The sequence below is a fragment of the Pleurodeles waltl genome, chromosome 7 (genome assembly GCF_031143425.1).
Source record: "Pleurodeles waltl isolate 20211129_DDA chromosome 7, aPleWal1.hap1.20221129, whole genome shotgun sequence".
Taxonomy (NCBI): Eukaryota; Metazoa; Chordata; class Amphibia; order Caudata; family Salamandridae; genus Pleurodeles; species Pleurodeles waltl.
The window spans coordinates 612,292,567-612,308,500 of NC_090446.1; the positions used below are offsets into that span (position 1 = coordinate 612,292,567).

At 42.9% G+C, this 15,934-nt stretch overlaps 1 protein-coding gene across 3 annotated transcripts in view; it reads right to left on the reverse strand.

The window, feature by feature from the left end:
- Positions 1-15,934, reverse strand: part of CDHR2 (cadherin related family member 2) — a 497,387-nt gene that overhangs the window by 171,189 nt on the left and 310,264 nt on the right. For all 3 annotated transcript variants that reach the window (XM_069244564.1, XM_069244565.1, XM_069244566.1), the window contains one exon: positions 14,372-14,611. In XM_069244564.1, the coding sequence (XP_069100665.1) occupies positions 14,372-14,611 (240 nt within the window). The remainder of the gene's footprint in view (positions 1-14,371; positions 14,612-15,934) is intronic.

Sequence of the window (15,934 nt, forward strand, 5' to 3'; positions counted from 1 at the left end):
ATCTGAAGTAAGAATGCCAACAAGCATCTGAAAGACCAAGTGGAATGGACAGTGGGGAGCAGGAGAATGGGACCATAGTGACCAGGCGCAGGAGGACATGAACAAACAGAACCTGGATCTACAGTACCTGGATAAATGACTGCAGTACCAGTAGGACTAAATAGACAAGGAACAGATCCAGAGAAGACGGACAACCAAAACCAGGAGGACAAAGGCTAAGAGTGCCTGGACAAAAGAAGCAAGATGGACCAGGACCTTGAGCCAAAATGGAAACTTTATGGCAGCAAGCACAATAGGGCAAGAAGAACCAGGACTAAGGAGGCCAAGACTAAGATAGCAGGTGGGTCGGGTCCATGAGAACTCAGTCCAGGAGAACTGAAAGTATAAGTAAAAAGACCAAGAGGATTAGGGACAAATGACACAGAGTTTCAAGAAGGATGAGGACTATGAAAATCAAAAATAGCATGGCCTTGACCAGGAGTGCCAGGTAGCGGAAACCAGGGACGCAGGCAGCCAGAGTCTGAAGGAAAAGTTCTAAGAGGACCAGGAGACAAAGGACTATAGGGACCAGGAAGATCAGGGCAAAGAGGATCAGGACATTAAGTATCATGACCTGGAGGACCAGGGTGAGGAGGGAAAGGAGAATCAGGACCAGGGTGATCACAGTCTGGAGGTCCAGGCCACAGGGCTAAGAACAGGATGGCCAGGAAGATGAGCAGCCTGATAAAGGAGGACCATGATGAGTTGTGGAGCAGCACAAGGAAGACCAGAGCCATCAGGATTAGGACCAGGAATAGAACTATGGGCCACAATATGGAAAGAATGTGAGGGGATCAGTGCCAAGAATACCATGAGGGCCTAAGCCAAGAGGACCAGGACCAGAGTAAAGAGGATTAGAAGGATCAGCACTAATAGGACCAGGAACAGACATAGGAATGCCAGGGGGGCCATGGCCATAGGAACAGGGCCCAGAGTACCAAGTGAAGTGGAAAGACCAGGACTTGCGGGTAGAAGAACCACAGTAAGGACGTTCAGGGGGAACAGAACAGCCTGCGCCAGGAAGACTAAAGTGACTGAACCTGGATATGCAGGAGGACCAGGACCAAAATAGAAAGGCTCAGAAGGACCCAAACAAATAGGAGACCAGAAACAAAAGTATCAAGTCTAGTGGGCACAAAACCAGGAAGATAACACAGACTGTGAAGACCCAGAATATGAACACAATTGCTAGGCAAACCAGACTGAGAGTGAGGAAGACTACGAGAACAGGGCCTGAAGCATAAAGAGGAAATGACCCAGGAACCAGAGCCAAGAGGAACAGTGGGACCACAACCAAGGGGGAAAGGAAACTCAATTGACAGAGGCCCAGAGTATCAGGACTGGGCATAAAAGGACGAGGATGAGGAGGAAATGAAAGGACCAGGAGAAGGAAGGACAGGATGACAGGAGTCATAATGAAAAAGCTGGGTGGGTAAGAATGGCTAAGAACAGGATGACCAGGGTAAAATACACAAGTTAGTCCAAGATTGCAATGAGCAGGAGGACAATGGGCAAATGTATCATGACATTAAAACTGGGGACCAGATGGAGGAGGATTAAGAGGACTAGAATGATAAGAATAAGCAGGACAATAACAGAGCTAGAAGGACAAGAGAGGTCAGAACCAAGGGACCAGGACCTGAAATTCCAAGTGAAGCAAGGGAACTAGAAACTGGTGTATTAGCACCAGGATGGTGAGGATCAGGGGAACCAGGACAACCAGAACCACAAGGAGCAGTGTGACCAGACCAGCATCAAAATGACCAGGCCCAGCTCCAGAGGACCTAATAAGGAGGACCTGTGGGCACAGTACCCAGCAGACCAGGAGGATCAGGATGAGGATCAGTAGTGCCAGGATCAGGAGGAACAGGAAGGGCTAATACAAGGATGAGCCAGGAGCAGGGCCAGGAATACCAGGGATAGGATGGGCAACAACCAGAACAACCAGATTCAGGAAACCAGTACTAGGATGACACAAACTAGTTAGGCCATGACGAGGATCAGTAGAACCTAAACAACCCAGAAAGGGAGGACTTGGAACAGGACTAGGAAGAAGGCCATTGCCAAAAGGCACTGAAGGACATGGAAGTGAAGGAAGAAGACCAGGAGCAGGAGGACACCTATGTGAGTCTAGGCCATAATATTAGGATCTCTATTTTGTAACTGGTTTTTATTCATGCATCTTATCCTGACAACACCTAGAAACACCCACCTCTTCCCTCCTATGTGTAGAACTGGTAACTGTTTGCTGAAACAGCAGGGCAGCAAAGTAAATAAAAAGCTGGGATTGTTACACAATGATCTCTGAGTGTAAAAATCCCAGTCTGATGATGACACAGTAGTCTGAGGGTAGGTCAGAGGCCATAGGGACTAAAACGTGCCAAAGGAGTTGAAAGGTGGATGGATGAAAATGAGTGTGGGCTGTGAAGGATGGCAGAAAATGTTTGAGAAACTCAGATGGCTGAAGTTAGGAAAAATGGTTAACGGCTAACAAAGGGGTAGAACTGATATGGTATTCAGCAAAGGGAAGCTCATAAGAAGGCTCTGATGAGCAGGAGAAGTGGTGATCGTGGCTTCAAATAGATCATCTCAGTTGGCCCAAAGAGTGACATTGTGTGACTCCCAGATCTTTGCGCTGGCATTCCTTGCCTGTGTATGTGAGGTGGGTATGTAGCAGGGAGCAGATTTACTAAGAAGTCATGCAACACAAGGCAGAAAGACAACTTGTTGTGCTGCATAGTGTGACAGGGAAAGAGCAGAAATTTGCCATAGCTATTAAGATTTGACATATTTTGTTTGTCTCCCTGCACTGGCACACAATGTGCTGCATAGTGCCAACACAGGCACCCTTGCATCATGATGCTAGTGTGCTTGCATTATGAGTAGGATTGTTTTTGCAGAGGAAGGGGAACCTTCCGGCACAAAAACAATCCTTTGAAGCATTGGGTGGACAAAGTACGTGCCGTCGAAGGAAAGTTTTATATAATCTACCCTATTTAGAGTAAAACCTGACTTTAAGGGACAGGAAAAAAATAACAGCCTCGTCACCCTGGGAGAAAACTCCCAGCATGTGGGACCTTTAGTTTATTTGTGCTGTGGGAGTTTGTTTTGAAAAACATACATTTTTTAAAGTTTGCTATCCAGACTTTACTGTCCTTCAAATGTTTTATCCATATACAGGAACTGCCATGACAGCAGTTTGTGTCAATGTAGACAGTTGTCCACAGGGCCAGTAGACAACTCTAAATTTGGCAGAGATCCCTTAGGATGTTGAAGGTATTGTCCTCTGCCATCCTGAAAGAGTTAATTCCATCCTGAAACTGTAAGTCAGGCCCATAGTTTTTCGTACTGCTGTGTTGAGTTTTGAATAAAGCCTCTCCATTTTAATGTGTTGGTCACCACAGAAATGGCAATTGTTTCTATTTTGATTAAAAAATCACCCTAAATACTAGAAGGGTCAATGATTCTTGGATACAACACTTCAATTTTGTTTGCTGTTACAAATCATTGTTTTCAGGTGCTTTAGTCTGATTTATTCAATTGAAATGAACCAAAATTAATATTTCCAGAATGCATTGATTTGCTGCTGAAAAAGAGGTGTTTTCATAACATGGAACCATATAGCTGGCCCTTGTACACTGTCTTGGCTTTATGATTAAGAGCAAGCATATAAGTTTAGAAGAGTAAACAACTTTAACTAGTCTTGGTTCTAATCACCGTTTTCATTAGTCATATCTACAGGTAAATGTAAAGGCATAGAAGCATTTGTGGAGCAAGAGGCAGCTCCATAAAGGGCCTCCCAAGTTGTTGTGTCTTGGCCCACAGTGTAACAGAGTGGCATTCTGTGCCAGGTCTGTCAAAATAACTTGGAAACATTCAAACATTTTGGACCTTTAGACCTAAAAGTGAGTGTCTTCATCTAAGCTTGTTTTTGTACTAAATTCCTCATGTCACAAAATCTTATGGTTTGTGACAGAAAAAGTACTTATCATTATACAAAACCATTTTTATGACTTTGAAATGTATTTAAACTACTAAAAGGCCTTTCGGATCGTTTCTGATTGCAAATAGGAGGCTTCATTTAAGGGGTTTCCTTCCTCCCTTTCCAATTCCGAAAGGAATTTAATGATAGCTTGTGGCTGCAATTACTGTCACAAACCATTGATGAGCTATCGACCTCCGGGGTGGGGTGTGAACTAATTTGCAAAGGGGAAGGAGTCCCCTTAGACCGGACGTTGGCAGCTGTGAGGGGATAATAGGGAGTTTTTCTGCTATTTGCACGGCAACAGGCTTTTCTGCTATTTGTACAGCCACCTGCCAAACAGTGCAGAATCTCTTCTATCTGGCCAGCAGCTGAGTAAACAAGTAAGTTTTCTTGTGATTTGCAAGGCTGCCAGCTAATCAGTGCAGAAGCTTTATTACTTAGCTAGTGAAGCTATTCTGCTATTTGCCTGGCCTTCGGTTAAACAGTGCAACATCTCTAATATTTAACCAGCTGCAGGGTAAATAGCTTCTCTGCTATTTTTAAGGCTGCCGGCCAGACAGTAAATATTTCTACTATTTAGCCAGCAGCTAAATAAATAGCAGAAAAAATAGCTGCTTTCTTAAATATAAACCTCAGAAATTAACAAAAAAAACAAAGGATAAACAGACGTTATAGTTAGGTGAAAATGTTGGTTAAAACATAACATTTTAAAATAACCAAACTACTGAATTCACTGGTTATAGCTATTTCAAGTAACTATAACTCTTGTCCTAAACTAACTATAACTCGTGCCCTCGTCATGCACTCCTTGTACCCTCATGTATTACATCACTCATGACATGTTCAATGACTGCATTGAAACATCCCTAATGACATCTAAAATTACATCATTGATGATAACACTGTGCATGGTGCAGGCCGAGTACTATGTTTCACTGCTTCCACTTGGAGGAGAGTAGTTTTAATATTTCAAGTTTAGCTACATTCACTTTAAAACTGAAAGCCGCTTCATACTTACTTAGAAGTTTCTGTACACGCAGGACAGAAACCTCTGGGTGTGAGAGGGTTAAGGGAATGTTGTCAACGAAAGATATCACCTTATCCGAGTCTCTTCCAAATTACAAGCCCACTATGTCACTGTCTTCACGGATGTCGCAGACAAATGGCTCTATTGTGAGTATGACTATTTGAGGCAAATGAGGACACCCTTGCTGGGAACCGCTAACCAGTGCCAGAGGTCTTTAAAGCCAACCATTTAGAGCTATTCAAGGTATCAGTTATTGTATCCTAATAGCAACATGGTTATAAATCTTGGACCGCAGCCTACCTTTTGCAATTTTTGGGTTCGAAAGTTTAAATCCACCCTGTTGAATGCCTTCTCTGCGTCAAGGGTCACTAGGACTGCCAGGATGGACTTTTATGGGCTTTTTCAACCAAATGTACTACTTTGCATAGACTGTCATGTATTTGGCATTTCCTAATAGCCCCCAACTCATCAGGCTGTATCAGTTCCAGCATGACATAATTTAGATGTGTTGCCAATATTTAGGTATGTAGTTTGACATCTAGATTAAGTAGCACTATGGGGCTATAACAGGCACATATTTTGGGGTCCTTTGCTTGTGAATGAGGGGGATAGTTAGCTTGTTCATCATGGGGTGACTTCTTGTCCCTCTGCACAGGAGCTGAACAGGGCCATGAGTTGTGAAAGTAGAAGTGGAGAGAAGGTCTTCTTCGGCTTGATGGATTTTATGGCTGCTTGACCACTTCTTCGGCCATAGGGGTTTCAGACTTTGCCCGTTGGCCTGGCTGCAGAAGCGGGGATGATATTTATTGAGTATATTCCCTTTGAAGATTAACAGCGGGTGTTTCGGCAGAATATAAAGTAGAATTTGTGGAACACCTCAAGTTTGTCTTTTTCTGTTAGGAATGCTTCTCAGCATCTTCCTAGGTCTCCTTAATGTGGCCCCTTTCCTGTTTTTATTGAAGTTGATGTGCCAGGCAGATACCAACTTTATTCCTCTTCAGGAAATACATGTTTTTTCAGCATAAAAGGGTGAGCTCAGCTCGATTTACTTCTAATGTCCTCAATTCCACTGTAAGTGCAGTTTCGTTCATAAAACAGAGCAAGAACACGTTTTCTTCAACTCAAACCTTGTAAGGTAAGTTTTTTGAATAGCTAGAAAATCATATTGACCATCCTGAGTGAATTCCATACTTTGTAGTCTTTTCTTTGGGTAATATAGATGCTTGACATTGTGACAATTTTAAACATTCAGTCCCGGAAAGGGGGTAATGTTGGCCATGAAAACAGAGAGATCAGAGGAGTTAATTCCACACATTCAGAGATGAAAAGAGTGAGGCGGATTTCCTCCTGTGGACAAATTCCAAACTATATCTTGCCTGCACTATGGAACCCAAAACAAGAATACCTTCTGAAATAAAACATTTGAGACATGTAGGAAAAAGAAAGCTTAATACAAACCATTATATGGTATTTAAGTGAGCTCCCCTTCCACAGGATACCCACCTAGATTAATCACTGGTCGAGACTTTCACCACTGGGCTGTGGTGTGTTCTCCAAGTGGATCAATGATCCCCACACACCTGCCCCATGTAGTCCCCCTGGACATCTTCATCACAGAACCTGGACAACAATGCGTCTTATGGGGACACCCAGTGATGAGCACCAGCTAAATCAACCCATCCAGATCATCTTGTTCATCAGGTACCACACCACAAGAGTCCTTGCACCTGGTGCCACTCACATTCAATGTCAGCTGCGATTGTAGCACTCTTCCTGAATTGCAGTTGATTTGGAGAGTGCAAAAATTAATTTAGGTTTAAGCTTTATTGAAAGCTTTTGGGCCCCTGGTCTATGGGTTTTTCACTCTCCCTGGTCCATCGCCTGAGATTTTCTTCTTTATCCCAAACAACTAGGCCCACTTCTATACATGTCTCTCTGAGTTGCAAATGTAAAACCTCAGCTGCTTCCGATAGTTTGGATACCTGTAAGGGTTTGTTTCTATATTGAGCTCTGAACGGATACTGCCAGTGGTACTGTATTTTCTCTTTTCGTAGCTGATCTGTGATTGCTCAGAACTGTTGGCAGTGTGTCAATGTAGCAAGTGATAGATCCTGAAATAGTGAGCATTCATAGACATTGAACTGATCATTATTTAAATTTTTACAGCCATAAATCCTTGACTTGGAAGTTATTAAATTTCACCAGAATGTCTCATGGTCGACGCAGGTCATTTCTACTTCTTTGTCCCAACCTGTGAATTCTGTCAAATTTCTGTTTTACCTGGAGATCCTGTAACAGCTAAAAGACATATTACAAATTGCTGAAGGTCAGTCCCCTCTGTGTCTTCCTGTGAATCCAGATGTTGTCCCTTCTTGTACTGTTTTTCAAAACATCAATTTTCAACTGTGGTTCTTCAGTTTGTGTCTGGAGGTTGGTTACTTTGTCTTTTAGATCTTGAGATTTTTGTTTCAGGCGTTATTTCCTGTCCTCAGCATCCGAAATCCTCATTCCTGCCAAATCCAAAAAGCAGCAAAGGGTCACAATTTTCTCACTGAGGTTGGAACAAAGGTCCATTAACTGTTGCATTAGGTCTGACTTAATCTCTTCTTGTAGCTCACTTTCAAAAGTCTGTAGGCAGTTGATCAAGTCTAATTTTGTGAGTGCCATTGTATTGGGGGTGGACAGTTCTGCACCTGGAGCTAGGTGATTGTTGCATCTTCTGTAGGTGTTGAAGAAACCTGGTGCGATTTCTGGGGTGGATTCTTCAGCGGCATTCACTTCTAGAGGGGTGAATGTTGTGACCCATTGCTGGTGCCCAATGACAGGGCCTCTTTAGTGGTCCAACGCACATCGGTGCGAGCTCAGGGCAACATTGAGCTGCCCCAGACATCATGACCAAGAAGATTTGTAACAGGACATCTCAACTGTAAGAAGATGTGCAATGTGTACGATGCTTATACACTCAAGACTTTATATTCTCTTCTATCACCTTCATGTTCGCAGGAAGGAGAAACCCAGTGTTCAAGGCCCCCAATGGGCAGGATAGGGTTTCACTGATCAAGGAATATAGCGCTTACTGTTGCTCCTCCCGGTGTAGCCAGATAAAGTTCAGGGTGCACCGTTGTGGCATGGTCTCAAGCCTGCACTCATCTAATAGCCATGCGGCTAAGCCTTTTCTCCTGTGGAATCTCTTTATTCATATATGCCACTCCCGGAATATGCCCCAGCACTGCTGCAAACTGTTAAGATCACCATTGTCAATTTATAGGCAATGCACCCTCACCACCACCTTATCAAGCCTTCATCTTGTGATGCATTTAATAGGTCTCAAGTCCGCTGCAGAGGTCTCTCATGCCTGGGCCCCCGCCATGTAGCCCTGGAAACAATGATGTGGCCCACCGTGCACCACTACAGCGGAGTCCCTGCGGCCCTCCCACGCAGACTACTGGACATCACAGCAACCATAATTTAACTTTGGTAGCAGCTGTCAATACCACAGTCCTCATCATTGGTTCCTTCTTGGGCAGCAACGGGACAATCTCAGCGTTATCTGCCACAGGCTCAATATTGCATACCCATGCCAGAGAAAAGCCCCCAGGCTCTGCTGAGTATCTCTGTACCTGTTCTCACTCTGTCGATTTAGGAACCTGATGACAGCTTATGCAAGTGGAGACACACAGATGGCGACATAGCTTCAACACAGCACACTTATCTTGGCTTGCGGCCTAGACATGCTCCTGTATGTCTTTTTTTTTTTGTTTAAACATTTTCAGAACCTAGGGGCCAAGTCTCAGAACACTGTAATGGCAGCCACAACATTTCTGTTCATGTTGCAGCCTTCTAACAGAGCCTTGCTCCAAAAAGCTTCCCAAGCCAATCAGAATGATTGAATCTTTTTAAGTCAAGCCAAACTGTCAATATAGCTATACATCTTTAACCCTCATTTCTCAAAAACTACTTCATGAATGTCCACCAAATCACAAAAAACCCACTTTCTAGGCAAAAATCTTCCTTTCTGACAAATGTGGTATAATTCTGTTAAGCCGTTTTGGCTGTAACACTGTCTAACATTCCCTATGGAAACTGCATGGGAAATTGCACTTGAGAAGCCCCTTTTTCTCATCCTCAGCTTGATGGATCACCTGAAACTTTGCAGGAAGGAGTTGAGGTGGATGAACTTTTTTTTGGAAAGTTTTGTGAAGATTCGTTAAACTGACCCAAAGTGATTAGCAAAACAAGCACTGCTTTTCCCATGGAAACTCTGACCTAACTATAACGACACAGTGGCAAGCGTCACTGTGTAATAGATTATACATGCAAAAATATGTACATATATATAAATAAATATATATATTTAGAGAAAGCAAGAGGGATAGAGATGGCAAAAAGAGGCTTCCACTTTAAACACCTTTCCTCCACCACTTAATAGTCATCACAATTTATGTCCCAGAAAACCAAGGCACCATCACATTTTGTGCCATTATATGCCAAAATACTACTATAATATACCAATGTGTGACAAGAAAATACATGAGTGTTGTGCAATTATCACTTTGTACTAGCATTTATGCTCCTAAATTGTTGCAAGGTGCTACATATAATTAGATGCTCAATATGGCAGCCTACCAAGGAGTGTCACTTATGTGCCTTAGCCCTCTGCCTCTAGCATGGTTCGGTATGAAAGAGGAAGCCCTTGAGGGCCACACTAACATCAAAAACTCAGGTAAAGTGCAAGGTGATCCTGCACAGAGATAGATGACATCTGCACTGACTGCGGAGCCATGGTTGTAAATAGTGACATTGAGGATCACCTTGCTCATTGTGATAAAGAACCAGTTGAACAGTAATTTCTTCAAATTGGAATATTGTGTTATACTCCTCTCTCCAACTTTAACACTACGTAGTTGAGAACAGGGTTTTCAGAACTACTTATTATGGGGAAAAACACTTTGATCCCTTTAACTATATATACTTTCTGACTTTATGAAACATACTCTACACCAAAAGTACTTGACCGTAGATTTGCTATTTCCGGTCCCCAGCTTAATGCCATGTTTAGGACATTATGATAGCATGGGGGCTGGGTGGAAGGTGAGGACAAAGGGCACGCCCTGAACTCAGAGAATCTACCTCAAAGCTGTGGACAGCATGGTTTTTGGGTATCTAACCTTGCAGCAGAGTGCGGCTGGTAGCTATACCAGTAACTGAGAGTCTGCAACACAGGGCCATTGTTTTTAGCAGTGGTCTGAGGGGCCATGGAGGAAAGTGTTTGGCCTTGCTCAAAGAAAATGTAGCCTATTCACAAAGGTAAATTTGGCCAAAAAGACATGTTTAAGGCTGGCGTTACATCTGTCAGGAATTAACAAAGATATTTCTGTCAGATGCAAACCATCTGTGGTTTGAAGGGTGTGAAGATCTCCCTCATGAGCGCAGAGATCTCAGCACCCATAAATCCAAATCAATGGATTGAAGTTATGCCTGGATGTTCAACAGCATGGTAAGCCTTGAAAGCCTGTGAATGGCACAAACAAGTACATTTGTTGGCATTCACACGCTAGTATTATTCCCTTTTCTAGCCATGAAAGGGTCACATATTTACTTCATCTTAGTAACGGCCGAAGTACCCTTTCCAGGGTGGGAAGGGAAGACCTGCTCCAATATTTAGTAAGGGTATCTGGGAAGGAATATTTATGTGGGGGAAAAATCCCTGTGGAGAAAAAAGAAGCAAAACAATCTTGACTGTGTAGTGAGTTCTTAGCTCTGGAGAACTCCATACAGGGGCAATAGATTTAAACTATATATGCTATTTTAAAGGAAATTGCATTAAACGTGCACCATGTTATGTGATTTTCTAGAAGATTTTGTGAATTCTAAAGAAGGAAATCTTAACTCGGATGTAAATGTAAATATCTGAGCATAGATGTCCTATTTTTTATTTGAATATGCCCCTGGTCTTGGTCCCAGCCTCATTGTTCATGGGAAAATTGTCATTAAAGCACACTATTGGGGAGTGGGTGCTAGGCACAGGACAGGCCCTTGTTCCACATCCAGCATCGAGAATATGCTGCATGTTGGAAAAAAACTGCATGCTGTAGTTTTGGGGTTTATGTGGGCTGACTGTGACCAACGTTTCATGTGCAAGACTAAAGGTGTAGTGCACTCTGGGGTTACAAGGACTGGTCAAAGTGTGTTTGGAGTGGTTTTGGAAGCAGACCTAATTTGTGGAGGTCTTATTAAGTTGGATTATAAATTATCCCCACTGAGACATAGTTGCAGATACTTACGTACACCTGGATCTCGACTGGGTTCCCCTTGGGTATTCCCTATGGCAGGTTCCCTGGACTCTGGGAAGGAGCATGGGGCTGTCTTGTCTGCTATCACCATTGCTGTTTGCATTAAAGTTGGAGCCCCTGCATTCCATCTTTGTGCAGTCACGAGGGACTGGGGATAATGGTAAGAGATACAACCCGTGTTCTGTCACTGTACACCTATGACACATTGATATTTATGGCCCATCCGGCAATAAATGTGTTATTACGAGAACTGCAAAAATCGGTAGAATATCTGGCCTACAATTTAAGGCACACTTAATAAATGTCTCCTTTGGTAACATTTGCAAAATTGTCCCCTCCACACACCTCCTACCCGACATGGGAGTGACTTGGGAGATGTTGATGTTTTACTATTTGGGAATGCAGATAGCACACACCGAGAAAAGACAATATACATATAGCATGGCCAGAGTGCGTTAGGAACTTGAAACTTCAGTACGTTATTCGAAACACATTAACCTTGTCCATAATGGGGAGGGTTGCATTGGCCAATCTAGTCTTCCTCCGATGATGCTTATATTCTTTACAAATTCACTGTGATCCATACCGAGACCAACATTTAACTACTAAACTCCCTTATTGGGCAGGAAAAAGAAGTAGAATGCACACATGAAAAAGGATAAACGTAAAGGGGAATTGGGGCTCCCCGACTTAGAGTTGTATTGTATAGCTTCCCAGCTTCAACATGCGGTGGTGCAGAGATGACTGCAACTGGGAGAAAGATCTCCCTAATGGACACTATAATAAACTGCCTCGCTTCCACTTTCTCTAATGCACGTGACACATGAAGTAAATGAACTAATAAGTCTTCCTGTCATCAGTGGATTAGTTGCTGCAGCTTGGGAAACAACAATAAAGACAGCACTTAGATGACTCCAATTCTTGAAATCGCTGCAGATTTGGTGGCAGCAGCTTTTTTTCGTAATATACGTCATGACATGTCAATGTCTCAATGGAGAATGGGCAGGTGCCTCATGCTGGACGACCTTACTATGGGAGACAGGTTTATAACATTTGAAGAAGAAAGAGACATTTTTAGGGTGGAACAGGGACAGTCATTACAACTTGCTAAATTAACAAAGACGGCAAGGAAAATGTGGACAGAATTCCCTCAGATGCCCATCTCTGAGCCACTTGAGCTTGAGGGAAATGCTTGGGTGAAATTAATATCCAAGGTATATAAAGCCCCTAAGCAAGATAAAGTGAAACTTCCTTTGAAAGTGCACCAGTGCTGTGAAACCGATCTACAGGAGCCTTTCGTTGATAAGGAGTGGGAGACAACCAGTGAGTGAGCTGGCTCCATTGACAGCTATTAATGCTGGATTTAAGTTGTTGCGATTTATATATTGCATCGCACCTACCTCATCCCACTGAGGATCCACAGAATTTATGCGGACAGATCATCTGCTAGCTTAATTGTGGTAATAATAATGCTGAGTTTCTTCATATGATCTGGGACTGCAGACCCATAGAAACGTATTCGGGGAAGTGATTAAGATCCTGAAAAGAGTGACTTTAATATAGAGACCGCAGCGTGGAATTATGTGTTGGGGCTGGTTCCTAAAGCCCAGAAAAGTAAAATGTAATATAAACAAGCAATGCTGGGGTGGGTCCTTGAACAATGGCATATAGCAATGTGCTGGCTAAGATTGTTCCTACTGACACCTCATGGCTGAGGGGCATGATTGAATTGGCGCTTGCTGAAGAGAGGAGATTGAAAGAGGTTATGTTTGATGAAAAAGAAGCTGATGAAATTGCACAATGGGGAGAAATGAACAAATTATCTCTGTAAGGCGATAGAGTCAGATGAAAACAGTGGCAATGAGGGGCCTGAGAGCTTACAGCGATAATGGGTCCTGCACGTTTGTGATGTATAAAGCTTGATGAGAGTGTTACAAGTAATGAAGGTTTGGTGACATAGTTTCAACATTAGGAGCGAATATATTGACTCACTGTAAAATACATATGCCCGGGAAGGTGAGATGTTAAACATTTGGGGCCAGATGTATCAAAGCTTTTTGCATTTGCAAACGGTGCGAATGCCTGTTTGTGAATGCAAAAAGCCATTTCAGAATGTATCAAAGGCATTCTGAAAGCAATTTTAAGGAATCGCTAAAATAGCGATTCCTTAAAATTGCGACCCTGTTTAGAGAGTAGCAAATTGCGACTCTCTAAATAAGAAATCGCAAATAAGGGTTCCTTATTTGTGATTTGTAAAGCACATGTAAGAAGCAATTCCTTAATGCGAATTGGGCATTTAGGAATCGCTATTTACCACCAAGATGAACTTGGTGGTAACCATGTGCAAATTTTAAAAATGCATTTAAAATGCATTGTTAAAATGTACATGTAAAGCACACATGTCATTTTGGCATGCGTGCACCTTACATGTCCTAAAATCTTTTTGGTGTGCAGCAGAGGGGGCCTTAGGCCCCCAGCACCCTGGGGTTTTGCATTTCCAAAAGTGCGATTTCCAGTTAAGAAATCGCAATTTTGGAAATGCAAAAAATTGGCAAATATGGGCCTACAGGCCCATAGGTGCGAATGGGGCCGGTATCGCAATTTGCGATTTGGTAATAGCATTTGCGATTTTTAAGAAATCGCTATTACCGATTTGCAAATGTGATACATTGCATTTTGCGAATCAGAAATAGCGATTTCTTAAAAATCACTATTTCCGACTCGCAAAAGGCCTTCTTGATACATCTGGCCCTTGATCTGCAATTTATGGACTACATGTGAAGACTAACTAGACTTATAATGCTTTCTATTCATAATATCATACTTTTCTCTAATATGATACGGTGATTTCCTTGCTTGTATTGTGGGCGGTTTGTTATTTCTGTTTGTTTATAGAAAGAAATACAAAATACATATTTAAAAAGAGAACAGTAAATAAACACTTCAGATAAATCGTTGGCCTTTCCTTAAATGCGAAATTAACCTTGCAAAATGCACAAAAAGTTGTAACCAGCCTGTGGCACTCACCTCCACTGTGATGGTGACATTGACAAAGGTGTCCTGCTGGGGCAGTCCCAGGTCATAGACTTGCACGGTCAGGATGATCTTCCCATTGAGAGCAGCGTCAATGGCCTCACGGTCCAGAGGGCCTGTATTGGTCAGCAGGCCAGAATCTATTCCAATAGTGAAGTTCTCACTGTAGGAGCTGTTCAGAATCTTGTACTGAAGGCGGCTGTTGTTGGTGCCCGGCTCGTCATTATCATATGCCTGAAGACATAGAGTACCACATACAGATTATCACCAGACATAGTGGACAGCACGTTGACTCCAGTGACTACACCCAATGAGAGTGCCTTAGCACCCATCAGATTGGACTGGCAAAAAGACTTCTGATGTAAAATCACACTGATGAGGCCCAAGAAGGTGGCTAGCTGGGGATAACAAACCTAATCTACAATGGCATAATTCTTATCTAATCTGCCCCTGTGTCGGCAGTTATAAAGCAAATGAGGCGATACAAGCAGTGAGGTTTCTATCCAAGTGGTGGAGTAGCTTCTTCACTACATCTTATGTTTATTATGTTATGTATATTTGTATAGTGCACAACTCACGTGGGAGGGTCTCTTGGTGCTAAAGCAGAAGCTGTATGGGCTGAGCCAGGGCTAGGGAAAGGACCAGGTCTTCAGTTTCTTGTGGAAATGAAAAACTGAGGAGGCGGCTCTAATAAGCAGGGGCAGGTCATTCCAGGCTTCTGGAGTATTTAAAACATCCACAAATGTCAGGAGTTATGTAAAGTGTCGGATATGCAGTGGGCTGCTGTTTCCATTTTGTAATGAGGACACAATGCATGTGCCAACGGAATTCTACATGCCAATAATCAGGTATCAGTTGTGAGCTTCACTAGGTGTGTAAATGCTTCAGTCACTCACTAACATCTTCCAAGATAGAAAGAGGTGCTGGATAAATGACAATGTGCAGATATGCACAGCAGCAAACAGACTAAGGCCCATATTTATACTTTTTAGCGCCGCATTTACGCCGCTTTTGATGCAAAAACGGCCCAAACTTACAAAATAGAATTGTAATTTGTAACTTTGCGCCGCTTATGCGTCAAAAAATGACGCAAATGCGGCGCTAAAAAAGTATAAATATGGGCCTAAGAGTGACAGGGAGGTTTCTAAATGGAACATAAATTCAAGACATATTAGAGCTCTGGCACTCAGTAACAGCTCAGAATGCCAGGCACTCCGAAATGGTAATGCTGTGGTAAAGTCAGTCACATGTCATGATTGACTGCTAGTGATACATTCACAACATATGTTGATTGTAAGGGTGACAGCACCAGAAATCTCATTCACAAAGAGCTCACTCAATAGGAAGGGTATTATTGCCATTTATCTCATTCAGAATGTGCTCACTGAGTTCGCAGCTTGGCACTCTAGTGATCTTGCAGAACCATTCTCACCTAGATCTTGAGACTGGCACTGCCAGTGGTTTCACCTACAATCTGTTGGCTGGATCGGAAACCAAGCGCTGCCACTGAGCTCACTCAGATTGTGCTGTCTGGATCTGAAGCTTGGCACTACACTG